This window comes from Anser brachyrhynchus, assembly GCF_964034855.1.
Source record: "Anser brachyrhynchus genome assembly, chromosome: 12".
In the NCBI taxonomy this organism is placed as follows: domain Eukaryota; kingdom Metazoa; phylum Chordata; class Aves; order Anseriformes; family Anatidae; genus Anser; species Anser brachyrhynchus.
In genome coordinates this window covers 11,963,479-11,991,354 of record NC_137707.1, presented here as the reverse complement: position 1 = coordinate 11,991,354, position 27,876 = coordinate 11,963,479, and the positions used below count along the sequence as shown (strand labels likewise).

Sequence of the window (27,876 nt, the reverse complement as noted above, 5' to 3'; positions counted from 1 at the left end):
TATGGATTAAGAATCTGTAAAGATTGTGTAAAGATTGTTCCATAACATATAAAAATGTTAACACAGTGAATTTACATTGTCAAACCCCATCAAAATGAGTATGAAAAAGCTGTATTTTAGTGATCAGCAATGAGCCGAAGCCTACCAAAGGAAACAAAAATAGAGATGTCAAGATCAAAACTGATTACTGAGACCCGGGTTTTCCGCCTGGCAACATTAAGCATGATTAAAAACAAGTGATTATGATCAACTCACCTTTAAGTGTGTTTGGTTCAGGAATAACTGGGCTTGCTCATAAAGCACTGTAGCAGAAATGGACTGTTTTTCTTCAGGGCACAGATGCATTTGTATCCAGAAAAAACAGCAGTATGTATTCCTTTATCATGGGCAGTGAGTTATTACAGTAAACTGCTTTCGCTTTTAGAAGCTATGCCAGAGTCCCTGAAAACAGAGAAAAGAAAGAACAATTCATTTGGAGACTGCCTCCCAGACAGACATGTTCCTCCTCCTCTCCACACCCGCAATGACATCAAGTCATGCTGTTATTTTCAGCTGCAGTCAGCCCTTACGGGGGAAGTTCTCTCTCAGCTCCAAAACCAGTTTGCCACCTACCAGCTTCAGGACCAGACACAGCTACGGAAACCCCGATCTGTTGCTACAGCCGAGGCACCAGACACCACAGCAAGTGCGGAGCAGTGACCGATACCTTGCTGCAGATTACCGCTTGCAGGAGGAAGAGCCGCAGCATTACGTGGCCCAGATCACCCTCATGTAGGCTAGGGACAGCAGGAAACCAAAGCAAGTACACTGTAGAAGTTGGTTAGATAAAAGGAGAAGAGAATTTTTAGCAGATGGACTCAATGGTCCTTGTGGGTCCCTTCCAACTTGGGATATTCTACGATTCTATGAAATGACAGGATACACTCCCCTTGTTTAGTAAACAGCTGAGTTTGACAGCATCCACTTGTACGTGAGAGTAAGTAACAAACAAGGAGCTCATTTCCATGCCTCAAAAACTGAAGTATTAAATATTTCAGCATATAAGCTAGAGGAAGAGATTACTACGGATCTGCCTTGCAAACCAGCCGCACCTGGACAGGGTACATATGTAGGAAGAGAGGTTCTGAAGGGCAAAGAAAAAAAAAATCCTTTCAAACAGTGGTGTTCAAGGTTGCATTTGAGCTAGCATATTTAAGGGAAGATTTACAACATTATAATCAACTATGAGCTTAGTATTAGGCTGCTGGTAACCGTGTCACTGTTGAAATAAAGAGGACTGAGCTCTGCACATCTGCAACATGCATGCCCGTCAGGGATAAAGTGCCACTGCTACAAGAAAACAGAAGTAAAGCCAGTAAAGGACAGAACTCACCATACAGACTGCATTTTCACAAGAGAAAAAGGCATTTCTAAAACCTATGAACACCAACACTTTTGGAAGAATTTTGGCAAAAAAAATTTTTACAACTCAAATGCAATTGACATTTCTGAGGTTACATTTTATTCATTTCTGTAAGAGGAGAGAAACAAGTTTTAAGGATGATCAATTTTACTTCTGTCCAGACCCTGAGACCTTAGTGACAGAACCTACAACATGACAAAAATGTTTTGCACATCTTGAAGGATGAAATATATTATGTTTTTCAATGACAGGTAAAAATCGACTCATATATACACGAAAATTTTGGAAGATTGAAAATTTAACTTCATACCTGACCTTAGGAAATATCTGCTCTCAAGAAAGCCCGGATACAAAAGTAGTTTTTTATTCCAAAAATATTTAGCAGTCTATTTGAAAATATCGTGGGAATAGAAAAATATGTATTTAAGACTATCTAAAAGACTAAAATTTTTCGAGGAACAAAACCAAGAATATCACAACAGCAGTACTGAGGTAGGCCAAGATAAGCCCCATCTCTTATCTGGCAGTGGATCCTTGAAGAGAAGCATGGGTACGAGCATGGGATTAGAGATAAATAGGCTCTCTCCTAGTGTACTCGCCCCAGTGTCAGCAGCTCAATCTCCCGAGACAAAAGACTGCGTGTTTGTTTTCCTGTCAAAACACAGCAAAGGAGGAGAATTAATCTCTCATAAGCCATTTATATTTTTTCAGTAGTTACATGGCTAATAGTCTGTGCAACTGCTTTTAAAATGTAGCCATGTTCCATTATAATGCTGTGACCCATTGTTAACCAAAGGGGACCGCTTCTCTCGCAAGGGGTGAAAGTCACAAATGATACCAAACTCCCCAAGAGCATAGCTTTGGAGACGAAATCAAAACACTCTTTAACCCAAAACCGTTGTGAGCTAACAGCTAAGATTCACCTCAGCAACAGCGCAAGAACCAGAAGATGACTCCCGGGAAGGCATGGGAACAGAAACCTGTTGCCTCTTGTCCGAGCTACCCCGACGTCATGGGAACGACGCTTTCTGAAACAGCTTGTGCAAGTCAAACTAGAACTGAAAATGTTCAGATGAAGCAACTGTACATGAAAATACCAGCAGCGATTGAGCTATAGTATAAAGAGGGCAGGCTCTCCATGTTAAAGGCTGTCCTGCTTTCCCCCCTATTAGCTCCATGTTATGCCACTCAAACAGAAGTGCTAGAAAGCCCTATCCCTACCAGTCTCCCATTTGCCTGAAGAGCATTCTCTGACAAATTTATGAAGTGATAAGACCACGAAAGGTGTTCACAAAAGCAGCCACATTTATGGAAGCTATAACTTTTTATTTTTTTTTTTTAAGTGGTATGTCAAAATAAGTTTTTAAATACAAGAAGGGGTAAAGGCAGTAGTCGGTACTTGTTTCTCAGCAAGAGGGCATCCTTTCACTCTGAATGTTGACCATCGCATGCTGTTTTGGGATGCGGGACTACTAAGTTGCCAAACACATGATCAAAGGCATTTTTTTGTTCTATAAGAAACTAGCACTGAAATTTCTCTCGCCGGCATCACCACACGTGGCAGCCCACCTCCCTGCCACCCAGGCTTGCTTGCAGGTTCAGCTGGGAGGCAGCGGCCTCCTGGGGCATCCTGCCCTAAGCAAGCCACTCAGATGCCATTTGACCACCTGAGTGGGATGAAAGCTGCCATTGTGCACAGCTGAAGCCCACAGCATCTTTCTGGGCCCAGGCTCATCCCCACCAGCTTTGGGACCGATCGCCTTACAGCATCCACTCTCCAGACTGCACTGGTCTCCTGACTGGCAGAAACATGCCTGGATGCAACAAAGGGGTGACAAGCTGTGCGAACTGACCAGCCTGCTGCAGCTCTGGAAGTCCAATGGGGAAAAAAAAAAAAAATCAAAAAAAAGGAAACATCAGCCATTGAACTGAATACTATTTGAGTGGATCTACATGTGCCTGGTGGCACCAGTGGCAAGCCCACCCCAAGAGGCCTCCTCTCAATCATCTGATGGAGCACACCCATGGAGAAGGCAGCTGGAGGTGGCATCAGTCTCATTTTCTCTGTAATACACAGCCCAAGAATCAGTGATTCATTCCCTGAAATATTCAGTTACAGCCAACCATAATAGTGCCTCATGATGGAAAAAAGCCTCTCCTTTCCATGAAATGGAGTACATTGCCAAGAAAACAAAAAAAAAACTTCATACACAAATGAGTAAAGACTGTTTCAGCTACTAGAACCACTTCTCCAGCTCCTGCCACTATCACAAGTGAAAGCAGTGTTTTCTTCTCTTAAGAGCAGCATATGCAGATGCTCCATCAGTAAGTGATACAGTAAAGTTGATAGCTTTTCAAGAGCTAAACTAAGTTTTAGGCAGCAATTTCCTATTAAGGAGATAAAATAATTAGAAATATTCCCTCAGCATTTCTTTTCCAAAGAAATGATGCTCCTAAAAAGGAGATTGAAACATTTGCGATGCCAGTTGGATGAAAGAGTTCAAACTACAAGAGGAGACACAGCTCTGAACTGCTGTAACTCAGAATAAGAGGGGGGGAATCCTGTTTGCAAATATAAGCTAATAACATGGAGAAGATGACAGCTTTGAAATGATTAGGGTAGGTAAGAAAAACAACAAGAATTCCCAGAAAATTAAATACAATTGTAATGTGAAATTGAGATTTTCTCAGGAGATCACATTGAGGTTAGAGGTAAACCTCTCTGCTGAAAGACTTCAGCAACTGAAGAGCAGAAGCTACTTAGTGTCCAGAGCAGTGACCAAGCAGATGGGGAACTGGACTGCAAGCTTCAGGAGGAACAAGTAAATTCTGTGTCGATTCTTCTGTGCATAGTAACTGAACATCATCTTGTAGAATCTGAAGCAAAACCCTAACGCAATTATTTTCGTTAAAAATATCCTGGAGGATAACACTATGGGAAACAGCATTTACTGTCACCCAATGTGTCGCCATTTCGGGTACAAAGCCATTGATGCAGTCATTTGGTTTCTTAGTAGTCATAGTAAAAGCATCCTAAACCAAAAGCAGACTGACCTTGAATGTGCCTGTTTCACAGAAAAGGAAAGATCAGTTCTCCAACTTGCCAGCTCTTACCCAAGTGCCTGTCAACTGTTGTGGGGCTGTGCAGGGCTTACGCAAAAACCTGGGCTTTAACCCTGCAGCTCCAGTTTTGTAAGAAACACACTGTACTTGAAAATCTGATCTCTTGTTAGACTTGGTGTGGTAACAGTCAAAGGAGAAAGAAGAAAGATTCTAAGAACAGTTTTTTTTCCTGTAGGTTTGCTATCAAAGTCATGTTTTACAGTCCTCTGTACATTGGACTACTATTTTTTCTTCCTTTAAATCTGTTTTCAAGCTGGTACAGGAACACTAAAGTTCTGATATGGATTTTAAACCAATTTCACATTCTCTCAAACCAGCATTTCCAAAGCAGGCCTGGCAAACCCAGCAGCAAGGGGAAGAGAACCCTGCCCCAGCCTGGTCTAATCTGGGCTCAGGGACAGAGCAGCACCCAGGGCCGCCAGGCATCAGAGTGCTCTGCTGCGGTGCCTTCTGAAACAAACCGAAGTCATTACCACCTCCTAGCTTGCACATCTCAGAGGTCTAAATTTCTCATCTCATGATCATTTAGATAGAATTGTTCCTAGGCCTTTAGAAAAGGCTAATTTTGCTTTAACACTTCAAATGTCTAAACACTCTCCAGCACAAGCATCAATAACACAGAACATGACTTCCAGGTTCTTCTCCTCCCAGGGGTTGTCATTTTTCATTTTAAACAAAGATACAAGGAAAGAAGGAAAGGTCCTGCTCTCATGCTTTGAGGCAGATAAATGCACTTTTGAGATACCAATCTTAAAAAGACTGTAGTATCTGAAAGCTCCAGGGTGTTTGACAAGGTTGCCTCCAGCAGGCTGACGTGGCAGAGCGGTACAGGCACGGCAGCTGCCCGAGGAGCAGAGCATAATGCACTGCTCCAAAGTGGCTGAAAGATAAGCCTAGTGCCCTGTGGAGGCCAGGCAGCACTAGTCCTGCAAGCTGAAATCACACAAGCACAATAAATAAAACATATTAGCTACCCTAAATAAAGTGGATTAGCTACACCGTATAGGTTTGGTATGGGCATTCATTCAGAGGCTTCAGTTAATTCAGGTCAATCTTCCTTGCTGCTCTTAAAGCTTCAGATATCAACAGTAGAGAACTTTGCTAAATTTTGAGGGAGAAAAAAAAATCAGAAGCCACTAAGAAATTCCAGAACCAACAGTGCTGGGAGGGAAGCACAGGCATTTTGAGTACCAAGCAGAGGTACGGAATTGTGGAGGAACACAGCAAAAATGCCAAATTTTATTTTTTTTCTGGTAAATTTAGTAATTCATACCAGAAATGTTAATGCTTTACCTGTATTATTCAGAGACAGAAACTTTATCAATAAAAGTATTCTTGAATTGTGGAGAGATTGGTTCATTGTAGTCGACCGCAAAGATAAATATTTAAAGCACCTCATACATTAACAAAAACTGAGAGGATTCCGAAGCACAAAGCAAGAGGCTGAGCAGTTCAAACAGTCACACAGAGCAGTCCTGCCATGGGAACTAAATCTAGGGCTACGCCAGCACAGAGGCAGCCGAGTAAACACGCTGTTGGCTACAGAAAGATGCTACAGGCATGGACTGATGAAAGCAGGGTCAGGTTCTTCTCAGCAAACCACCAACTTTGTGCAATTGAGCTGAAATGGCGAAATCCCAGTGTTGCACTGTTTCTTGTCTGTAAGCTAATCTTAGGAGAGACAAAATGCGGGAAACAGACAAAACTGGGGCTTGTTTTCAGAGAAAGATTAGGTACCAAAATGTACAAGACAGGAGAGTCTCCTGCTCTAGACCACAGAAAAGAGCCCAGCTAGATGGTATGACTAAGCTGTTATGAATGCATAAAACACGCTGAAGTACAGGATGTGTGAAAAATTTTGATAACATTGCTGAAAAATTCCGCGATGCCTCAGTTGGAAGCTCGCATTTGTCGGCTGACAACTGCCTCTGAGAGCAAAGCACGGAGCAGACAGTGTCTAGAGCCTCCTATTCTCAGCCTCAGCACCACATTTGCCACCTTATGACAATGGTTATCATCACAAACAAAAAAAAATAGCAACATTGCAGGAAACAGGACGAAGAAACTTTCACTTCTTGTCAACTCGAGTAGCATCAGAGGAGGGACCAATCTTTGAACAGTGGCAGCTGAAAGCCGGATTAACAGCCTTCCTGGCCAGCCACAGCAAGCAGGCAGTTATGAGCTGCTCTGAGCTCCGGACTGCCCAGGGACAGATGAAGATGTCCTTCTGACCGTCTCCTCCTGTAAGCTGGTGCAATGACAGCTGTTGAGTCAGATATAACACCCAGGGCACTAGGGCAGCAAGCTTGCCTTGAAGGCACTCACAGAAAGCTTCATCCTTGATCTAGGCCTGCTAGAGCCTGCAGAACTTGATGCACAGCTCTAGAAAGGTTACTCGAACCCCTCATCTCTGACCCATTCAAGAGAAAAACAAAAAAAAGCATACATGGACACAGCTTCATTTCTCCCCACATGGGTTTCTCTCCATACTTAGGTTCTGCCTTGTTACAAGCCTGACGTACAAATGTGGTGCAGGAGAGATGCTGCTGCTGGGCAGGTGACCACGCATGACAAGCATGTCTGCGAGCAGCTGGCACCAGGCCTCACGGACCTCCTCCCACCACCGAGCTCCTGCCCAGACCCTGCAGGTAACAGCTCACCTGCAGCCTCTCATTTGGCACGCAGCCGGAAGGATTAACAGGGATACGCCCCTCTGTCCGGCAACAAAACTTACAGGGATATAGTATTTTAGGTCCCACATCTGTATGAGGAAACTTGGAGGAAGTTGGCCAGTGGGTTTAAGAGCTCCCACAGCCAAGAGACGGAAGGGGATGGGCTGCTCGGTAGCAGAGCCACTGAAGCGCACGTGGGTTAGGAAGAGGGCCAGGTACTTGTTGCACAAGGCAGTCTGCAAGCGGTTTAAGGAAAAACGTGCCTGTTTTATTTCATTACAGTTGCACATCAAGTAGGCAGAAAACTGAAAAACAATTTAAGCAGCTTTCAAAAAAGCCTATAATGATATCAGGAGTCATAGTCATCTGGTGTTTCTCTTTGGTAACTTCTTGAAGAATTTCAGATACTTAAACTTTAGTTCTCCTAAGTGCAATTATCAAAACTATTATTTCACCAAATGTACCTAGGGGTAATCCTCTAAACAGAGGAAAACCTTTCTGTTCTTCAACTTTGTCTTGTCTTTTCCTTTTTTAAGCCTTTTACTGCAGTACTGATACACTGACCGGAGTTTCCCAGAGAGCAAACATGCATCATTTCTCATTTACTATTAGATTAACTTTATTTTTAAAAGCAGTGAGGAAGTCCGGGCTTTCTTCACATCACAGGCACCTTTGCTTTTAGAAAGAAGGAAAAAAAAAAGCATCAAGGTATCTGCTGGATTTTCTTTTCCAAGCTGTCTTGCATGTCCCAGTGCCTACAGGAAGGTAGAAAATGTGCACCAGTGCCACAGCCTTCTGATCTGTAGTTCAGGCTGTCCTCCAGCCGACAACTCAAACTATTTCCTATCAGTCTGTGCACATGCATTAAAACAGTCCAAACATTTACACCAATACTTCATCTCAAAACATCCCCAGCCCTGGTCCTTCTCCTCATGTCTAGTAGGACACCAAGGTATTCAGAAACTTAAAGCAGAAGCAAAGTGCTTCCTATAGCCAAGAAGCCTTAGAAGGGAAAAAAAACCCACGCAATTCCAAGAGTTGTGCGTACTTAGAAACTACTGCTTCTTCAAGGGGAGAGATATATCAGGAAGAGGACAGATGTGTTGTCACTAATGGGGGTTCAGCAAGTCACTATGATCAATGACCATACATCAGTAAGTGACTGATGAGTAGTATCTCACCTCAGAATGTGAACACACAAGCATGCCTACTGAATGGGCAAACTGACCTCTCAAGTACACAGGGATCCCATGGCAAAGTTGAAAAAACTTCTAGAGCACAAGTTGGGCCACACCAACGGTAGATCACGGCAGCAGATAACTGTAGGCTCTGCACTGGTCAGTCACAAAGCCTGTGAGTCATATGTGAACATCTGACATGTATTAAACCTTGAGGACACAATGAAGAATAGAAAGTGAAATAAAAATCATGCTGGCAAAGCTGCTGACAGGACATAGTAACTTTATAGTCACTGTATATAAACCAGGAAGGGAAAACAAAATATATTGTCAGGACATGGGGAAATTCAAGGCACAAAGTGACACAATGGAATCCTAATGTCATACTTGGAAGACACCAAGGCTCGGGGCAGTGCATGTGCCTGCCCTGCTTTGAAAGGAACGAATTCAAAGTCCGAGCAATCATATGTTCATGAGGTAAAAAACAAAACCGAAACAGCTTAAAAATGCTGAACTCAACATATTGGCAGTGGAGCAAGACACAACAAGCTTTATCATATTAGCTTGTCTTCAATTACTACAAGGCGATAGTATTTTAATTTGCTGCCTCCATGCAGAGAAGAAAACCTAGCAGTGTACACCAAGACCTCCACCTTATGACAGTATCACCAAATATCCAAAATACCCATAGGAGATGTTTCATAATACAGTGCACATTATCAGCTACGGGAGATACTGATGTGAAAGGAAGCTTAAATGAAGAAGTCTAAATAGTAAAAAGTCAGTAGGTGTCCCACAGCAGACCACCACACTCAACACTAACTGGTTAGATTGCTAAATATTTCCTTTTACTCCTTAATTTTTAACAAACAAGCAAAAAGCTTGAGGAAAATGGACGCTATTATCACCTGATGGGCAGAATTAGAGATGTCAATGAGAGATGTAGGTGGGAATCAGAACACCGCAAGTCATTTCTGTCAGCCCACCCTTGAGGCTCACAGCAAGCAAAATGTGCTGAGAGCCAAGACCTCTGATGTGAAAATACTAAAAACATACTGTGACAGACTGCCAGCAGTTATGGAAAAGAGTTATGAACATCATAACCCTTCTGAAAGCAAAAGTTAAAGAAAGCATAGAACATCGTAACAGTGAGTTTAAGAGCCACTGATCAGCTGCTCTGTTTTGATACCAGAGAGCAGGACACTGAAGCAGTTAACGGGAAGTGTTGCACTTGAACACCATGCTATATAGCCGAAGGTATGCAAAACTGAAACTGAAAGACTTGACATAAACCGATGACTCCATACAACCCAGAAGCACACAAAAGATATCATACCTGAAGATAAACAAAGCATGTAGAACAGATAAATTAGAGAAATTAGCAATGTAAGAGTAGGTAAGAAACTGAGACTGAGCTAAAAAAACAATTAGCAATAGCAAGAATCATCACAAGTGTTGTACATGATCCAAAACACTGCATTAAAATATCCTGGAGGAGCCTTCTATACAAGTAATGGTAAGCAGATGCTGAAAACTTGCAATTAGTGGGAATCTCAAGAGACTGTTTGGATGAGGAGGTGAGAGACACTGAGCAGTGATCATATAACTACATCTGTGCTGCACACACACAGACATATACCAGGGGAAACACACAACCTATTCAATTGGACTTGTACATGAGAACAGATAGCAGAGACTGGGGTACAAAGCAATGACAGAAATTACCTAAAGGAACAGACAACCGGGTGCCATCAGGACAGAGGAACTCTTGCTGAGTGTGCTTCAGCAGACGAGAACAAAGACATATGCAAAAGCACTCACAGAAGAAGAGGCCAGATATAGATCAGAGCAAAGAACAGATCAATTCTTTGCCTTTGGATAAACCTAAAAGAACCCACACTTACCAGCATCCTAAACCCTGAAAAATGACTGACAAGTTTTGAGAATGCATGGTCCTCACAAAATTCACAGCCAGAGACACGTGTCCAACAGTAGACAAAAAGCTGAGAGGATATTTCAGATTGCTTGTCGGTGGTGAGAACCACCACTAAGACGAACATATGTGGGTCTTCATATGACAGCAGTGCCATGGCACTGATCAGGATGGATATGTAGAAAGTGATGAGTAAAGCAGAAATGAACTGAGGATCAGCATAAGAAAAAAAACACAAATAAAAAATAGCACTGCTGGCAAAGAACAGACAAAAGTTAAAAACCTAAGACAAAACCATTGCAGAGTGGAAAAAAGCCTCCTGTACCAAAGAAAACAAATGCTGTCATGAACATAAAAGGAGAAAAGAAATCAACATTCAGAAAACAGTGAAGTGTCTAGAAGGTTGGATACATTTAGAAGAGGAGAGGCAGCTCTTATGCCTGTACTTCCCCACAGACCAGAGCTCCTCAGGGAGAGGAATACTGAGGAATCAGACTGAGCGCCCAGATGAACGATGGGGCTGGGGTGAATACTGAGAGCAAGGGTTTGCAGTAGCAGAACAGAGAAATAAGAATAGGACATCAGTACTTGGGAACCTACCTGGAAGGGGCACTGTACCTACTGCTACGCGCCAGGAGATGAGAGGCAGAGCAACTAGGAAAGGAATAAAAACGAAGGCACACGCGACAGGAACTGCGACCAGCAGGGCAGAAACAAAAAGCTTCGAAGGAGAACGGGTGCCTGAGGCCGGGGTGACGGGCAGCAGCAGCCCCAAGCACCGACCCACCGGCAGAGCGGTGCCGCTGCCCCGCCGAGCTCTGCCGGAGGAGCCCCGGCCGCGTTCCGCGGCTCGCTCAGCGGGACGGGACGGGACGGCGGCTCCGCACAGGTATCGGCGCCGGGCGTGGTGACGGTGCGGGGATCCGGGCTCTCCGGTGCGGGGATCCGGGCTCTCCGGTGCCACACGAGCGCCGCAGGGCTCCGGAGCTCCGCCGAGCGCCCCTCGGCTCCCGGCGGCGGAGCGCCCCGCGCTGCTCGGACCGGCCGCCGGGCTCCCCCCCGACCGGCGCCGGGCTCCGGCCTCACGCCGCCGGCACGGGCGTTCCCGTCGCTTCCTGGCGGCCACCGGCGGGGCCTCCGGGCGGGGCGCCCGCAGCCAGCCGCGGCGGTGGCACAACCGGGCCCGGCCTCGCCGAGCACCGACGGCCGCGACCCCCCTCCCGGTAGGGCCGGGCAGCCCATACGGAGGCGGGGGGTGCCCGCGGGCTCGCCCTTCCCCAGCCGGGCACCGGCGTGGCAGCGCCCGCCCGGTGGCAGCGCCCGCCCGGTGGCAGCCTCCCCCCACCCCAGCCCCTCGGGACAGCCCCAGGGGGGCGGTGCCTGCCCGCCCGCCGCCACCGTACGCACCGGGCACGCCGCAGGGCCCCGTGCAGGCAGCGCCGCTCCTTTGTGCCGCGGCGGCGGGCGGTAAGATGGAGGCCGCCCCGCCCCGCCCCGCCCCGCCCCGCCCCGCCGCGCCGCGCTCGGCCCCGCCCCCCGCCGTCTCCCTAGCGACACGCCCCGCCCCGCCCCCGCGCCTCGCCCAATCGCCTGCCGAGCCCTCCCCGTCCGCCGTGACGTCACCCCGCGGCCCCTTCGGCGGCGGCGGCGGCGGCGCTCTCCTCTTCCTGCTGGGAGAGCGGCGGGGATTGGCCGGCGGGAGGCGGCGCGGCCTCAGGAAGCGCTCCCGCGATTGGCTGCCGCGGGCGGAAGGGGCGGGGCGAGCGAGCGAGGCAGGCCGGCGGGAGGGCGGCCCTGCATGGCGGCGCTGGGGGCCGGGCCGCGCCTCTCGCTGTGACGGGCCCGCGGCGCGGTACGGGCACGGGAACAGGAACGGGGTCGGGTACGGGTATGGGTACGGGCCGGGTACGGAGGGGTGAGGGCCGGGGTCGGGCCACGGGGCCGCTGAGGAGCGAGGCTGGGAGCAGGCCCCGGGGCGGCCGCTCCGCGCGGGGCTCCGCTCGGCGCCTGGCCCAGCCCGGGGGCTGTGTGAGGCGATGTCCGCCCGGCCTGCGGCCGCTGCCGGCTGGCAGCGTGGAGCAGGGCGCGGTGCGGTGGCAGCGCGGTGCCGGGGCACCAGGGTGCTGTCGCCGGGCGAGCAAAGGGCTTAACGCAGGGCAGGGCGCGAACACGCGCGGTGAGTCTGGTTCGGGAGAGTTCCTGGCCGTGTTTGAGGTCGGGAAGGTCAAAGAGTAGGGAAAGGTTAGCTGGCTTCGGAATTGTTAGTGCTGTGCTGCGTAATTATCCCCCTGTCGAGCCCTAGGATGTGGCTGCCGTTGAAGTTGTTATTTGATGAAATGTGTTTCATCAGACACATAATTTTCTGGAATTGTAGTGAAAATACCACAGCTGTATGTTAAATCACAGTTAAACCCTGATCTATGTCAAGTGCATTCAAGCACGTTGTCCAAGTGAGCTGGGTGAACCGGAAGGCAGGTGGGTTGCAGTCGAAGGCTGTAGTCTTAAGATTATTCCGTGTCCTTGCTGAATCTGTCTCTTCCGATTTGTTTTCCTGGCTTTGCCACCGCCGTGTCAGAACCCTTTGTTTCCTGTCTGAACGGACAGGTTGAGGTCACGTGAGTGGGGAACCAGGTGGCCTTGTTTATGCAGCACTTGAGTAAGAAGGGAAGCCTTGTGATTAGGGCCTGTGTTCAGGAGGGAGATTCAAACTTCATATTCTGTAAAGGTTTCCAGTTCAAGCCACTGTCAGAAATGACACTCTTAAGAGCACGCGTTCTATGCTTTCTGGAAGTTGGACTCATCTTAATAGTGGATGTTTGTCAGATACTTGAAAAAAAAAAAAAGAAAATCACCACCCTGTGGTCAGTCCTTCCTTGCCCCACTTCTTAAAAGAAAATCCTTTTTTCTTGTCTTGTTTTGATAATTCCCACCTTAAAAATGCGTCATGCTTCTAACAAATATTTGTACGGTGCTCTAACCTGGCTTTCTTCTGAGATCTCAATCTTTTGTTTGTATTGCAAACAACACCCCACGGAAGTGTCAGTTTTTGTGAGAATTTCAGGCCTGCTTTCTGCTGGAGTGGGTTCATTGTGGTGTGGAAGATGGACGGTAAACTGGTTCCTTCCATTATGTGAGTTACTGCCTTCCTCCCTTCCTGGAAGAATAAATGGACTGGGTTCTCTTCCAGTGCTGAAATACAAGCAGGGTGAGGTCCAAAATGGACACTAATTAGCAGTGCAGGGGGCAATTATCTGTAGTCCTGAGGTACTTGTTGAAGTTACATCAAGGAAATATGAAGAAACTACACAGTAACTGTGGTGTTAGCATGGCTTTAGCTGAATAGCTACTGGTGCCGTGTTTATATTGTGCTTGCGTATAGGGGCTTGAGGTAAGAAACAAAAGTTTTGTTCCTCCTCTAGTTCTTTAGCATGGAGCTGGCAGAACAGATCTCGTCGGGAGCCACTTGACTAGCGCAAGCAGCTGGGCGTTACTTCATCCTGGGGTTGCGGGTGTTAAGACCTTGTGTTTCCTTCTTAGGCTGATTCCTTGGTGCATCTCCACCCTGGGCTGAGTCCTTATGTATCAGGAGCTCAAAGCGGAGGGGGGTGCATTGTGTGAAGGGTCTGTGCCCCCTTGATAAGTAATGCAGCTCCAGGTTTCTAATCCCAGCCCCATTTTAGCCCAAGGGAATTCCCTCCCTCCTTCCCTCCCTCCCTCCCTCACCTGTTGAGCACTGTAGACCTGACCCAGGTTGGTCTTTCACCCTGCTCCTTGCTAGCTCCCGCAGTGCAGTGTGTGCAGGTCTGGCTCCAAGCACCCCGCCTCACAAATTTGTTTTCTGCGCTGCCTGTGTTCTGCTGGTGAGCCATTGGAGCACAGGGCGGGTGGGCTCTGGCACGCCTTTCCTCAGGAGGGTGCCTGCAGCCGTGCCCGGGATGGGCTTGGACTGGGGCACGTCCATGTGCTCTTCAGGGATGATGTGCACGGTCTGCTTGGTGCAGAGCTGCTGAGAGGTGCTGGGTGCTTTTGAAGATTAGGAAGTTCAGTTGGTAATTGCTGGAGTCTCACCGTTAAGCTCTTAGAAACATATGTATGAAATCATTGAAAATAGGCAAGCTTTCTCAAGTTTTCACAGGATGAGCGGAAGGAATTCATGTAACAAATGTTATATCCTTTCCTTGGAGTAGAGAGGTATAAGAACTGAAATAAAAGGCTGTGAGCGTGGGGGTGTGGGCTTTTGTAAATTTATTTTTATTTTTTAAACAAGGTAAATCCAAGGCAGTGGGGGGAAAATTACATTGAAATAGGACTTCTGGAAAGGTGGCCTAAGGCAGACAACTAACAGGAAAGATATAATTAACAGAAACAGTAAAGGAGGAGTAATAGGTGATGCCATCAGCCTTAGGTGCTATCACTCATGCAGTTAGTGCTTATCTCAGTTGGCGCTTACTGTCTTCAGACAGCTGCAGTTGTTATTCATCCTCTAATTTTATGTGTATAAAAAGTGTGCCTCTGAGACTTTGGACTATGGTGTAAGAATGTAATAGTAATACCTACTGTACATTTTGTTATGCTGTTCACGTCCCTGCTTCTGAAAAGCCCCTGCAGCAGATGTGCAACTGAGTAATGTTTGTTAACAATCAGTGCCAAGTGCTTTCCATGTTTAGTTTCTAGCCTCCGCCCGTTGTCTCTTGCAAAGAACCTTCTGAGTGTAGCGGGTCTCTTTTCAGGGTGTGTAGTAATGTCGTGTTGCGTTTTTAGGGCAGGCTGTTCCACAATGGATGGGGGAGATGGTACTGCCGACCTCGTGATTAACAAGAGGTTTGTATCTGAAGCGGAGCTAGAGGAGCGGCGAAAGAGAAGGCAAGAGGAATGGGAAAAGGTCCGAAAACCTGAAGATCCAGAAGGTATCGCATAGGTTTTAATAACTGAAGGAAAGAGATCAAAGAATGTTTCACTTACACGGAGAACAGAAGTAAAAGTAGTAGCTTGTATTCTACAAGTTCAAAAGGTTTTCACATGAAGAATCTAAGAACGGTTGTTTTTTTACACATCGCCTAATTTCCTGATCTACTCCTTCCTTTCAGAATGCCCAGAGGAGGCATATGACCCACGTTCATTGTATGAAAGACTTCAGGAACAGAGAGAAAAGAAGCAGCAGGAGTTTGAGGAGCAGTTTAAATTCAGTAAGTACCAACATTTATTACTTTGAACAAAACCGAACTTACTGCATGTTTTGTGTGCAGCAGCTGTATACAGTGTCTAAGGGACATGTTTGCATGTCTTGTCCCTCTCTGAGAGGGAAACTGAGACTTGAGGAAAGTATTCAAAGATGGTAGATGTTCCTGCAGGTAACATTTTGTTCTATGCACCAAGACAGCACTGCACACATGTGAAACTCAAAAGTCGGTTGCCTTTTTTAAGCTGCATTCCTGTAAAGTCTGGAATATGAGGCTTATTTTGCACATAAACCAAAAGAAAACAAAAAAGCTCTGGTACCAGTTCATGGAAAAATGGAAATGCAATGTGGTTTTGTGACTTGAACTCATGCTTTAACACAAGACCATCCTATTTGAGTCAATTAAAAAACATACATAAATTCTGTTGCAACAGATGTTACATTTCCTAGCCATAATTAGGTGACTCAAACTTTACTGAGTAATTTGAGGCTCAAGATTAGTGTTCAGAAGACGTAAACGTACAGGAGTTGATGTTTCAAAAAGTAGATATTGGACTTCTAGCGAAATGAAAACCTAATTTCTACTGATGTTAGAATTTCTGGTTTTATAGAAAAATCCTTTGCTTTGTATCACCTGTATATGTGCTGCTGAGTGCAAAGATGATAATGAGAACTAGAAAATTATTAGTCAACCATTTTGGGAAAAGGGGAGCTATTGGCTCTGTCTAAAGAGAAATGAGGATGATACTGTGGGACTCCATTTTAAGGTGGGTTCTGATCGATTTTGGTTCTTTAGCTGGAATCCTTACCCTCAAACTATTGTATTCTTTCAGCTCCAGTTTGCAGAACTGGATTCTGTCTAGAAACTATCACGTGTTTGGGATGCAACAGAACTATGCTTAACCTTTAGCGATGGCAAAATGTTTGAGTCCTGCGAGGTAACGCTCCCTGGTGCTGCAGATGCTGTCAAGTGCATTACTAATTACTGTAACAGCCTTCCCGGCGTTGTAGCAGATGCTTTTAGAATCACCTTGGAATCCAAATTTCTTTGGGAGAAAGTAAGTGGGAAGAGCTATCTAAAAATCAGTGATGGGTGGATTATGGACCACTTGTTTACCTCATCAGAGTTCAAACCAATTTGGCCGTTTGTGACAAAATTTGTCTCCGAATATGTTTGATTTTGCCATGAAATATTCATAAATATTTTCTGTATCTATAGGAATTTTGGTGGAGTAGGAAACAAGTTGTACATTCCTCCATTCTCATTCTCATCAGTCAGAACCGATGACACAACGTAGGAGAGAAATACCTTAATACTAAAGAATTGTGTCTGTTTAAACACATAAACTTAGTTACTCTAAACCTCTTGTGTAGATAAAAGCCAGGATGCATACTAGCAGTTCTTCTTTTTGCTAGGTTATTCAGTACTGAAAGAATGTCTTCCAATGTTTATCTTCTCAAAGTAAAATATATATTTTTTTTTTTTACATTTTTTAGCATTTTAAATGAAAAATAATAGGAGTATCCTCTAAAAAGCTACTTTTAAATTTTTCTTTTTGAACGCTGATGGTAACCAAAATAATGATAAATGAAAGTCATTTCCTGTCTCTTAATTTTCTTTTGTAGTTTTTAGTGGTGAAAAATGGAAAGTACGGGTAGGAGCATTAGTGCATTAAAGTCTTCAGCTGTACCCACAGGCTTTTTTTCAAGTGGAGAGTTTACTTTTTATTTCAGTAACGTTTGATCCAGGTCATTTTTGGTGATGTGACTAAGCAATTCTTGTCTAATTGTGTACCAGAAATCTGACTGCTACCAGCCTAGACATGTCTAAATGAATTGCTTCCTTTGCCAGCTTATATTACATCTGCAGCATCTTCCCTTTGGTTCAGGAAACTTGTAAACCAGGTACTGGAATGAGAAGCATCCCTAAGAGGGGGCTACCGAGAAGCAAACCAACCGCTAATTTTAAGACAGCCCCTGCAGAATAACATACACCTGCGAGCCTGGAGAACAAAATCTGCTAAAGCACTATGTAGTAGTAGAGAATCTCCCCAGCTGTAGGGATCTCTATCACTGCATCTCTTAGTTTGCAGATCGGGCAAACAAAGAATGAAATGAATGCATGTCTCTTGGTTCAGAAAATGTCCAGATTTTCACTGCTCTTGCTGTCTGTTCGAAGGAGTCCTTGGCAGGAATGAATGCTCCAGTTTACTGTCTGCAGATTCAGGAACAGTAGGGCTGAGTCTGTAAAAAGTAACCTCAAATAATAACTGATTTCTAGACCTTTTCTGTCAGGGACATAGCTTGCCGATTATCAGTGTAAATGGATTTCTTAGCTTTTCATTTGAGTGAGTAGGACTTGACTACGTGGGTGAAGATTTAAAAAAAAAAAAGTCTGCCTCGTGTAAAGGCCTAAAAATCCTCTTATGAAATTTAACACAAGGTGGTGGTGGTTGTGTTCAGATTTTCTCAGGCTGACTACAAGCAGCAAGACTTGGTCTTTCTAACAAGTAATTTTTACTGCTTTTCTAAATAAATCATTTTGATGGGGAGACGTTGAGCATTTGCAGAACAAAGTAAAAGACCTTCCTACTGCAGTAATGTTTACTTTCTTTAAAGTACGATAGCATGTTTAGAGAGAATTCAATTTTAATAGGAAGATAAGAATTGTCTTGCGTCTATTTATTTATTTGTTTATAACAGGCATCAGCATCAGTTAAATTAATAATTGTTTGCTTTAAGAAAATGTACGCCTTACTTGGAGGTGAGATTTATGGGGAAGAAGTAATGTGTCTTCCAATTACTGGTTTAAGAACAGACTCTAAGGAGACAGCCTAAAACCTAATGTCTGAAACCAAAACAAGAATTATATCATTGCTTAATGTGGTTATTATTTGTTTCATGTAACCTATTCCAAATAACATTTCAGCATTAAGAAAAGGCTGCTTGTGTGAAAACTCGGTTAATTTTCCTAAATTGTATCAGCAAGTCTAGTAGTAGTATACAGCTCCTACACATTTTGCCTTACTATTCTCTTTAGTAATAGTGTTGTGGCTGAACTGTGTTAGTCTGTTGTAGTTTTTCTTGTAGAAGCGTTTAAGAGTTTGGGCTTGTTAGCATCCAGTATCATTAACCATAAAGTATTTGTCCTCCATGATTAGAGAAGGCAGCAGGTAGCTTGTCCTTTGTGGGGTCTGGTTTGTACCCATTACTCGGCAAGACAGTGCAAGTGCTAGAACACACGCCTCACTCGGTCACCCAGAACTCTATTCCCTGCGTTCCTAGTGACTTTGCTGAGGTAGAATATTTTGCACAATATTAGAAATATCATCTGCAAGGTATGGGTGGTTACATTTCACAAGGCAGTTTGAAATCGCCGGATGAAAATTGTCCTAAAAGAATGGCAAAGTGATGCAAGGTAAACGGCTGCTTCCCGGGTGGCTTGAGTTTATCAATATGCATTCTCTTCCTTTTTTCAGAAAATATGGTAAGAGGCTTAGATGAAGATGAGACAAATTTCCTTGATGAGGTTTCTCGGCAGCAAGAGCTAATAGAAAAGCAACGAAGAGAAGAAGAGATGAAAGAACTAAATGAATACAGAATATCCTTTGCTAATATAGCTGGCAGCTGTATATAGGGGGATAAGAGTCTGGGCTGTAGTTTTAGTCTGTCATTCACATTCTGTTTATAAATACAGCTGCTTTACAGAACATGAGCAATGATAGCCTTTTAAAGTTGAATGTTTTTATTGTAGCTTGGATCTCCCGCAGTAATGTTTGATTCCCACTCTCTATGTCTTCAACACTTTTCCTCCCTTCTCTCTCCCTCCCCGTTGACTTTCTTTTTTCTTACTGATATCATAGCTAAAAAGAGAAGAACATAAAGGAAGAAAGCCTACTGCTTCTAATCTTTTGCTTTTTTCCCATAAGTATTCTTGTCTTGCAGCCAACTGCATATTGGCTGTTTTTAATGTACCTGTTTGAAATAACATTTTAGTTGCTCTTTCTGTTATTCTTCTTGAAGTATTAGCTTTGTTTTCCCTTGCTGATAGCTGCAGGATGAGAAATTAAATAAAAGTGAACCAGCTGTGTGGATACACTGACTTTCTTCTGGGAAGGCAGTGTCCGTGGAGGTTCAGCTGCTCTGGGAAACGCAGATTTTAGGCAGTACTAAGATCAGGCCGGGTCCATTTTGTTGTTAAGTGCCAGCTCTTCACAAAGACATGCTAGAGAGCAGTATAGGGGGCTTTTTCTTTATTCAGTGCCAGACAGGGAACGTTGGGAATGATTTTAGGATTGCTCTCTGTGCTGAGTTTAATGCTGTTTTCTGAGGTTTTACCTCATCTGTAATGGTTTCTTTGCCTTCTAACGAAAACTGTTGCTTTAAGTCATCAGTGAACAAAGTGCAAGTTCTCAAGGATTCCTTAGTGTAAATGAAAGAGTTTGAAGACTGAAAGAAGAGCTAGCAGCTCATACTTACGAGGTGAGCAAAATATTCAGTAAATAAAGTGAAATAGTGCCAATGCAACAAAGATCTGCATTACCTTGTACGAGTTAATGACTTAGAACTGAGAACATGTTATATGTGAAGAGTATCTAAGTTCTCTCACTAATGCATTTATGAAAAGGCAATACAGATGCATTTTAATTACTTTTTTTTTTTTAACTTTAGAAGTAGGCCGTAGTTGGCTGATGGATTTGACATATTTCCTTGGCTTGTTTGATCTGCTGATGGGGTTTTCGTGGGATATATTTAGGTTCTGTGGCAGTTGCTTGCGGGTCTGGCTAATGCAGGGATGTGCAGTATAAGATCGTGCTGTGGAAGCAGCTGACAGCTCTAGTTAGGTCACGTGCACGCAGGGGTGAACCATACCAGCCCAGAAGGAATCTACTGTTGTCTTGAATTAGCCACATAACACGCTGATCCCTGAATTTACAGAGCAGGGCCTCTTCCAGACGTACATGCATACTGAACCTCAGTCTTTGCAGTGTTAGTAGAATCAGCCAGCTTTGTATCCAAAGTCTTGCTGTAAATTGTAGAACTTGCTGCTAATGTGCTGGAGGGAGGGAGAGAGAGTGCTTTATAGTCACCTCATTTTGTGAGAAGCTGTTTTTCCCATTCCATTAACTTGTCCCTTTTGACTTTTTTTTAAACGTAATATTGCAAGCACCTCCAGAGCAACTTGTAAAATGGCATTCTTTCAAAATGTAAAAGGTGTTTTTTCAGCATTAGGCACGTGTAGATTTTTACTACTGGTTTATCACTACAGTGACAGAATGAAATGGGTATTGCTAACTGTGCTGGGTCATTAGGCACTGTGCAGGAGTTCCTCCAAACTAGTAAATGGAATGTCAACCCAATGGGTTTGATTATATGGTCATTTTCCTGGTAAAAGATCCAATTTAAGCTACCCAGAGGCATTAATTCCATAGTAAAAACCTACGTCAATATTGTACCACAGAGCTTTTTTTCTTTCTTTTTTTCCCTACATTTTTAAGGTTAAACAGTCATGAAACCATACATCTTAATGCTAACGTGCCTTGGAATATTTTAATGCACTCTCAGGCATAAGAAATTCATGTGCATGGATGTATAGGAATTTTGCTTCCTCTTATATGAATAGCTAGGTTTATTTTGCTCCTTACCCTGCCCTTTCAGCATTGGTCTGACTGTGTTTAAAGATTTAAAGATTGATTATTTTAAGCTGGTTCAAAGAAGTGTTTGAGAGCAGCATCTCATTGTCTTATATCCCAAGTGTAGAAATCCCCTCCAAGAAGCAGGCCTTATTGTAGGACAGCTCTTTTTAAATGCAGATGATATTTGATTGAGATGTTTATTTTTAATGTAGTTCTCCTGAGACATATCTTGGCTAGGTATAGTGTTACATTCGTTAATGACAGCAGTACTTATAAAGTCTCTTAAAACGTGCTGTCTCTGGTGGATCAGGAGTATTAGGAGAATGGCATCCTGGATAGAAGTGAAAAGCCTCTAGTTCTCTCTCTCTTAAAAGAAGAGTTTCTGGGTTTGTCAGTTGGGCTTTTGTAGTGCAATGTTAGAATGTAACATGGTAATTAACTTAAACGTGGAAGTTGAAAGCTGCAGTGTGTGGAATCGTGTATTGCAGTATCAAACTCTTTGACACAATGAGCTTTCAGATTGCTTCTGATAGCCACAGGATGGCACTCCTGTGCCATGTTAAACGTTGGAACAGCCTGGTTTGGGCTGAGGAGAGTCAGGTTAGTTGAGGTAGGGAGCAGTCTGTGTTGCCGCTGTATCCTTAGGAAAATCAAGTACGCAAACTCCTGATCTAAAAGTGTTTGGTGACTTTGAGCGTGCCACTTCAAAACAAGGTGTTGATTTTTAATTTGCAGATGTTGAGGGGGAGTGGAGAGGGATGTGACCTTAAATATATGGTCCGTAAATAGAAATGTCACTATTTAGTATTTATATGCAGTAGGTGGGACACACCTGTGAAACTCGGGGCTTGTGGTTATGTTGCTTGGTCAACGGAATTGTAGTCAGAGAATAAACTGGTGGAAAGCTAGATTCAATGGTGTAAACAAATACCCTTTTAAATTAGGTTAACTTTCCTTTGGTATGTGCAGTTTTAAAGTTTTGCAGGAGCCTTTATGGCTCCACTGGTACCTCATTAATAAGCAGGATCTTTGACAGGCCTTGCCTTGCTAGACGCTGAACATTAACTCTAGATCCTGCCACAGAAGATCTGTTTAGCGTGTTTACAGATTGCATGCACCTTACTAACAGACCAAGTGCCTTCTTACTCGGTCTGAGGACCTGCCATAGCTGCTGCACCTCATGCTAGGTTTCAGCTGCATCCCACCTTTCTAACAGTGTTTTAAGCTACATAGTTTTTTCAGTGCAGTCATAGTCTTTTGGGTGAATGTTTGAACATGTGCACCCTTAATCAGATCTGTCTCCTTCCTTTTGAGGTTGCTGTTACTGGCAGCAACAGCCTTGTGACCCTTACAGAGATGGGCTGAAAAGTTACCATGATACTGATACAGCAAATTGAGCTGTTTTGCTTTGGTGGGCTGAAGTCTGCTGGGTTCAGCCTAAGAGAGGCTTGAGCATTGAAACTGAGACCACATATTACTACTTTTTTGTTTGTTTGTTTTTTTAAAGGATTAGGGATCAAAGCAGCAAATTTAAATTACAAATGGGCTGATCCAGATTGAAGGGGGAAGTACTGGATTGCCCTTTTTTGGTTTTGGTCCAGTCTGACCTCTTTTCTTTCCTAAGACCTTCAGGAAAAGACAGGACAATCAGGAAAAGACAGGACAATGTACATTTGTGGTGCTGGATGTGTCGTGTGTTTGACCTTCCTGATTTTTGAACGCTGCTGCCTGGGGGTATTTGTGGGGAGAGCTGGTATTGATACACAAGAGTGCTTTGGACACGGAGGGTGAAGTCTCTTCTGGCCTGGCCGAATGTGCCAGCTAAATGACATTACAAATAACTTGCTTGTGATAGGATATGTGAATGAACTTCAGTTGCTGCTGTCAGCAGGGCTGGCTAAGTATGTCAGGGAGGAAGTGTCTGTTTTCTCCACTCCTTCCTGGTTGATCCTTAACCCTCAATTCACAGCACTCTCACCAAAGTGGGAGTCAGTATGGACCCAAAGAAGGAAGCTGAGAAGAAATTGCCCATGAAGTCAGTGGAAAACAAGAACAAATTCTCTCAGGCAAAGCTGTTGGCAGGAGCTGTGAAACACAGAAGGTTAGTTTCACACCTCTATAAAAGCACGAGGAATGGGAACCTAGTTAGCAGTGTAAAGGGAGGCAGGCCAAAACTGCCTCCAGAGAATGAGGTGTGAACCTTAGCCCTAAAGAAAAAAGGGGGGAGGTACAAGAAAAGACCAGCCTTGTTTCCATAGGTTCTCACAAACTGTTGGAAAAACATGAGGCAATTCAAATAGATAAGCATGTGTAAAGCAAGTGGGTAGACTCTTCATTCTAGACTGCCAGGCTTGGGCGATCCTGCTATGGGTTCCAGAGGCAATCTATTTTACAACTCTATTTGAAAATACCAATGTTACCTCACTCATGTAATTTAATTCAGAATTGCATATTTTATCAACCTATGTTATCTGTGTTGAAAATTTATTGTCTTAATTGTTGCTGGGAGCAGTGTGGGGAGGATGTAGGTTATGACAGAAGAACTTTGTGTACCAATTTAATCCCAAGGTCATCAGACAAACTTCCCATGTTCCTCACTGACGTGCACTGATACATCAGCACCCTTTCCATCCCAGAGAGGATGGCAGTTGGATTTGTGATCTGTTTGCTATTTTGATCTTAGCCTGCAAACACGGCTGCTGATGTGCTATGGGTTGTGTCAAAATTCAGCACCTGGGACCAGACTTATTTCTCCCAGACGAATCATCTAATACTTAAAACAGATCTGACATCTAGAAATTCAGGCACTGTTTTTGAATCTGTCCCAGAGAATGAGAGATTATTTTAGAAGCTTAAGTTATAGAGTAATATTTAGCTACCAGTACAGCAGTAGTTGCATGTCTGTGGAAACTGAAGTTAAGCTCTTCCACACCAAGTCTTGGGGGTTTGGGTAGCTTGTGTTTTTTAGGGGGAGGGGAAAACAAAGACAAAAAAAACCAAAAACCTACGTGATAGAAAGCAGCCAACAATGCTTTTTTGTTGTAACTACTATTGCTTAACACAGTGGGATGTAGAGGAGATGGTGTGTGCTTAATGGCACATCTAAAGCCTGCAGATGGCATTTATTTGGAGAGAGCATCTTAACTGTGACATGTCAGTGCCACCACAGACTTTCTTTCTATTTTTGCTGTCTTATTTTCTGTTGCAAACTAGCCAAAACCAGACATAGCATGAATTCAACATCTGCTCTCAGAGTTCTGTAGTTTGCCTGCACAGGACTCTTACTATTAAAACCTCCCTGCACAGAGTAACCTTTCACCTGGACTTCACGTTCTGACAGGGACAGAAAAGAGTTAATACATATATAATACAAATCTGCTGATACTTCATCACTTTAGTTCATCACGGCTGAAGCTGGGAAGCATTTGTTTATATGGATGGCTTAGAGTCGGGAACGTGCAAGAGGATGAAAGAGAAACTGAGCAATGACAAGGAGGAGCTACAGAAGCTCTGACGAGACGGAAGCCCAAATAATGCTCCTTTCCCCAAGCACCACTTTGGAACCAAAAGGGACCCCCTTATACTTTTAGGTCAGACACTGCAGATGTCTGAGAAGTGCTGCAAAACTTACTGGGTGCGAGATTTCTAGATGTTTTAGAACAGGGTCTCTACGTGCTTGAGGGAAAGAAACCCTGGAAGGGGAAGCACACTGTTAGACCTGCAAATGTGGTAATTGTCTGCTTGCTACTGTCAAGCCTCTTGTCACATGGGGTGGTCGAAACTCACGTAGTCATTCCTGATCTCCTCTAGCGTTTTCCCTCTGAATAGGAGTCCTGCAGTTAGCTCTGGTTACTGGGAAAGAGGTCTGGCTTGGATTCCCAGAGGCGTGTGTCTATTTCCTGGGTGAACTGAGGGTACATGCAGCATAGGTGCTGACTCCAGGATCCTGCAATATTCCCTGAGGAGCCCCAGTTAACACCAGTTAGAAGTGGTGATGGTCGCCAGGGGACCCTGCTGGAATTCACTGTAGCATTTGAGGCGAAAATGTGACTTTTAACTTCACAGTAATTAAGTGATTGCTTATGAGGAACAAGACAATTTCTTATTTTTTCCACAGTTCAGATGGTGGGAATAGCGTGAAGAGGTTGAAATTAGATACTGATCATGAAGAAAAGAATCAAGGTACGTCCTGATTTCTGCAGTCGGGAAGCTGTCTGCCTCTCAACTGAACAGCAACTGACTTAGTGTTAAATCTGATAGAGGATTTGCTTTTCTGCTCCTTCATTATGCTAGGCAGCACAGACTTTGGTTGGCATGTTATCTCCTAAAGCAGTACAAATGGTAGCTATAGGCACTGACAGCCTTTGTAGAAAATAAGGCTGGAAGGAACCTCTACTGGTTACTGGTCTGCCCCCTGCCTAAACCGTTTCTGGCAGACGATTGTCTAAGCTGCTCGTAAATCTCCACAGACAGAGATTGCACACCCTCCTTAGGCAGTTTATTCTAATGCTGAACTGATTTTACCCTTAAAGTGTTTTACCTGATAAACTAGTAGGAGACTCCTTAGCTGCATTACGAGCCTAGTGCTTCTCTATCAGCCAGAGGTGTGGAGAACAGTTCGTTCCCTTCCTCTTCACAGCAGCATTTGCTGTATTTGTATGCTTCCGCTGTTAACTCCTCATGCTACAAAGAGATCTTGTCCATCCTGAAACCAATTTATTTCAGAAAGTTATGAGCAACTAGGAGGAAAAATTAAGTTGCGTTTCAGTCTTAGCTGTCAGGGCTGCAATTGATTTGCTGTCAAGATACTCTGACACAAATAGGGTGAGCTGCAATTGTGTAATGACAACCCAATGCACTTCCTGAATCTCCTTCTGTTCAGTAAACTTTCAGAACACTGGAAAAAATTAATTAGCTGTGGAAGATGGAAGACATTGACTTAGGAGAGCACTGAAATGAAACTTTTTCTCAACTATGCTGTTAGATTGGAAAAAAAAATCAATTACACAAAGCAGAGCTATTTATTCTTATTTAGTGGGTTTGGTATTTGACAACCATCAAACTGACAACTTTAGAATAAAAATGTGTAATGCCAGCATAGAGCTGGGCATAACTATGATGAAAAAAAAAATCTCCTGAGGTAGCAAGTCCTTCCTGTCAGGATAGCTTTAGTGCAGCGTAAAGCTGCCTTACGCTTTAATTAAATCCTGCTGTCATCCACCACTGATATGGTAATAGCAGGTGAATGGCATGCAGCAGTTCCTGGGCTGATTTAAAAAAAAAAAAAAAAACAAAAAAAACTTTTCTGCACTCTTGTTTTTGACTGAGGTACCTCTCTTTCAGAAAAACCGTCCTGTGTTCCGTTGGGGAGCAGCTCAGTGGGAGGCTCCACGGTCCACTGTCCCTCAGCAGCAGTCTGCATTGGGATCCTGCCTGGCCTGGGCGCGTACTCGGGCAGCAGTGATTCGGAGTCCAGCTCGGATAGCGAAGGCACTATTAATTCCACTGGAAAGATCGTCTCTTCTGTCTTTCGTAGCAACAGTTTCTTTGATGGCCCATAACAAAATCCCTCCATGTGTAATGTAGTGCAGAGTATCTTCCAAAGCCCTGATGGATGCTCGATGCATCCTTCTGCCCCAGGTATAATATTTCTAGCTAACCTCTCAACTTTCTCAACATTCAGATACTTCTAAAGTAACTCACTGAATTTGTTTTTTGTTATATTTTTTTTTTTCTTCCCCAACTTTCCATTTCTGGGGTTCATACTGAGCCTGAGGTAGAAAGGCTGCCACCCTAAACCAGAAGGCACACCTAGTAATGCAGTTAAGGTCTGGGAGTAGGGAGGAGAGCGCCTTATCTTTTAAAATTCTTACGGAAGGAAAGAATTCTGATGGTCTAAGAAGTTTATACAAGACTAACAGGCAAAAAAAAAATACTCGCTTGAAGCACCGAAGTCTTGTAGAAACGGCCATGTGTTCTGTTCTTAAAATGTCATTTTTATTCTGTATTTGAGAAATGGGGGCAGAACAAAAATCAAGCAGATGGTGAAGTGTAGATTGCCATGACACTGTAAAGAAGTTTTCGTGTTACATGATTAAAGACATTCTGAATGCATTTTTTTATTTTGGCTCGTGCCATTCATAGTTGTTCCCATTCCATTAAGTAATTTCTGCACTACTCAACCAGCCCCTTCCTCAAACTGCTGCTGTACAAGAGAAGTGCAAGCCAGCCTCCTACAAATGAAGAGACAGGGATGCAAAACTCTTGTTCTGAATGAGTTCAGAGAAACTGTAGTTGGCTGTTGTACAAAGCCCATTGCTCCTGCATCAGTGCTTGGAAAGTCATTCAGCTCTTCTGTCATAGCATCCTGAAGAGTGTGAATACAAGAGTGGGTGGGATATCCCAGTTCAGTCAAACCTCTTTGTGCACAAATTGGAAATCCTTTCCAATGAGAAGACAGACAGCTGTTGAAGTTCTGTTGAATTTAAGAAACCTTTTCATGGTTTATAGGTGCTGTGGACGAGGGAGACAGGCCTGAGCAAGAAGTTGAGTTTGAGAGGCAAGGGTCCTTCCTCTTCATCTCTGCGTGCACATAGCACTAATGGAAGTCGGTGGGTTGGAACAGCTTGACTTCAGTGCGCAAAGGTGGAAATGTCTTTATGAGAGTCTCCCTCACGGCAGTCCTGCTCTGCTTACTAGACTCAGAAGTGTATGGGCTTCAGTGAATACAACTGTTGTGTGTGTGTACCAAAG

At 44.1% G+C, this 27,876-nt stretch overlaps 2 protein-coding genes across 6 annotated transcripts in view; one reads left to right on the top strand and one right to left on the bottom strand.

Moving 5' to 3' along the window:
• Positions 1-11,829, bottom strand: part of RSPRY1 (ring finger and SPRY domain containing 1) — a 42,214-nt gene extending 30,385 nt beyond the window's left edge. For 2 of the 3 annotated variants that reach the window (XM_080552571.1, XM_080552573.1), the window contains exons 1-2: positions 11,716-11,829; positions 256-441 (exon numbers count right to left, since the gene is read on the bottom strand). The gene's annotated coding sequence lies outside the window, so the exon portion shown is untranslated. Of the gene's footprint in view, positions 1-255; positions 442-11,095; positions 11,592-11,715 lie in introns of those variants that run through there. The other variant, XM_080552572.1, reaches the window with a different exon arrangement.
• Positions 11,830-12,042: 213 nt separating this feature from the next.
• PSME3IP1 (proteasome activator subunit 3 interacting protein 1) lies at positions 12,043-27,237 on the top strand. 3 transcript variants are annotated; one of them, XM_080551977.1, is made up of 7 exons: positions 12,043-12,160; positions 15,070-15,215; positions 15,396-15,494; positions 18,967-19,089; positions 23,092-23,224; positions 25,241-25,305; positions 26,467-27,237. In XM_080551977.1, the coding sequence occupies exons 2-7, from the start codon at positions 15,086-15,088 to the stop codon at positions 26,682-26,684; spliced, it is 768 nt and encodes a 255-aa protein (XP_080408103.1). In that variant the 5' UTR covers positions 12,043-12,160; positions 15,070-15,085; the 3' UTR covers positions 26,685-27,237. The 3 variants fall into 3 exon arrangements, with proteins under 3 accessions (XP_080408103.1, XP_080408104.1, XP_080408105.1); XM_080551978.1 differs by having other exon boundaries at positions 12,072-12,190; XM_080551979.1 differs by having other exon boundaries at positions 12,078-12,160; positions 15,075-15,215.
• The last annotated feature ends 639 nt before the right edge of the window (positions 27,238-27,876 follow it).

Coding starts and splice junctions, on each gene's coding strand:
- PSME3IP1 (XM_080551977.1), top strand. CDS start 15,086: ATGGATGGGGGAGATGGTACTGCCGACCTCGTGATTAACAAGAGGTTT. Junction 15,495..18,966: donor TGAGGAGCAGTTTAAATTCA/GTAAGTACCAAC, acceptor TCCTTTTTTCAG/AAAATATGGTAAGAGGCTTA. Junction 23,225..25,240: donor GGAGCTGTGAAACACAGAAG/GTTAGTTTCACA, acceptor TTTTTTCCACAG/TTCAGATGGTGGGAATAGCG.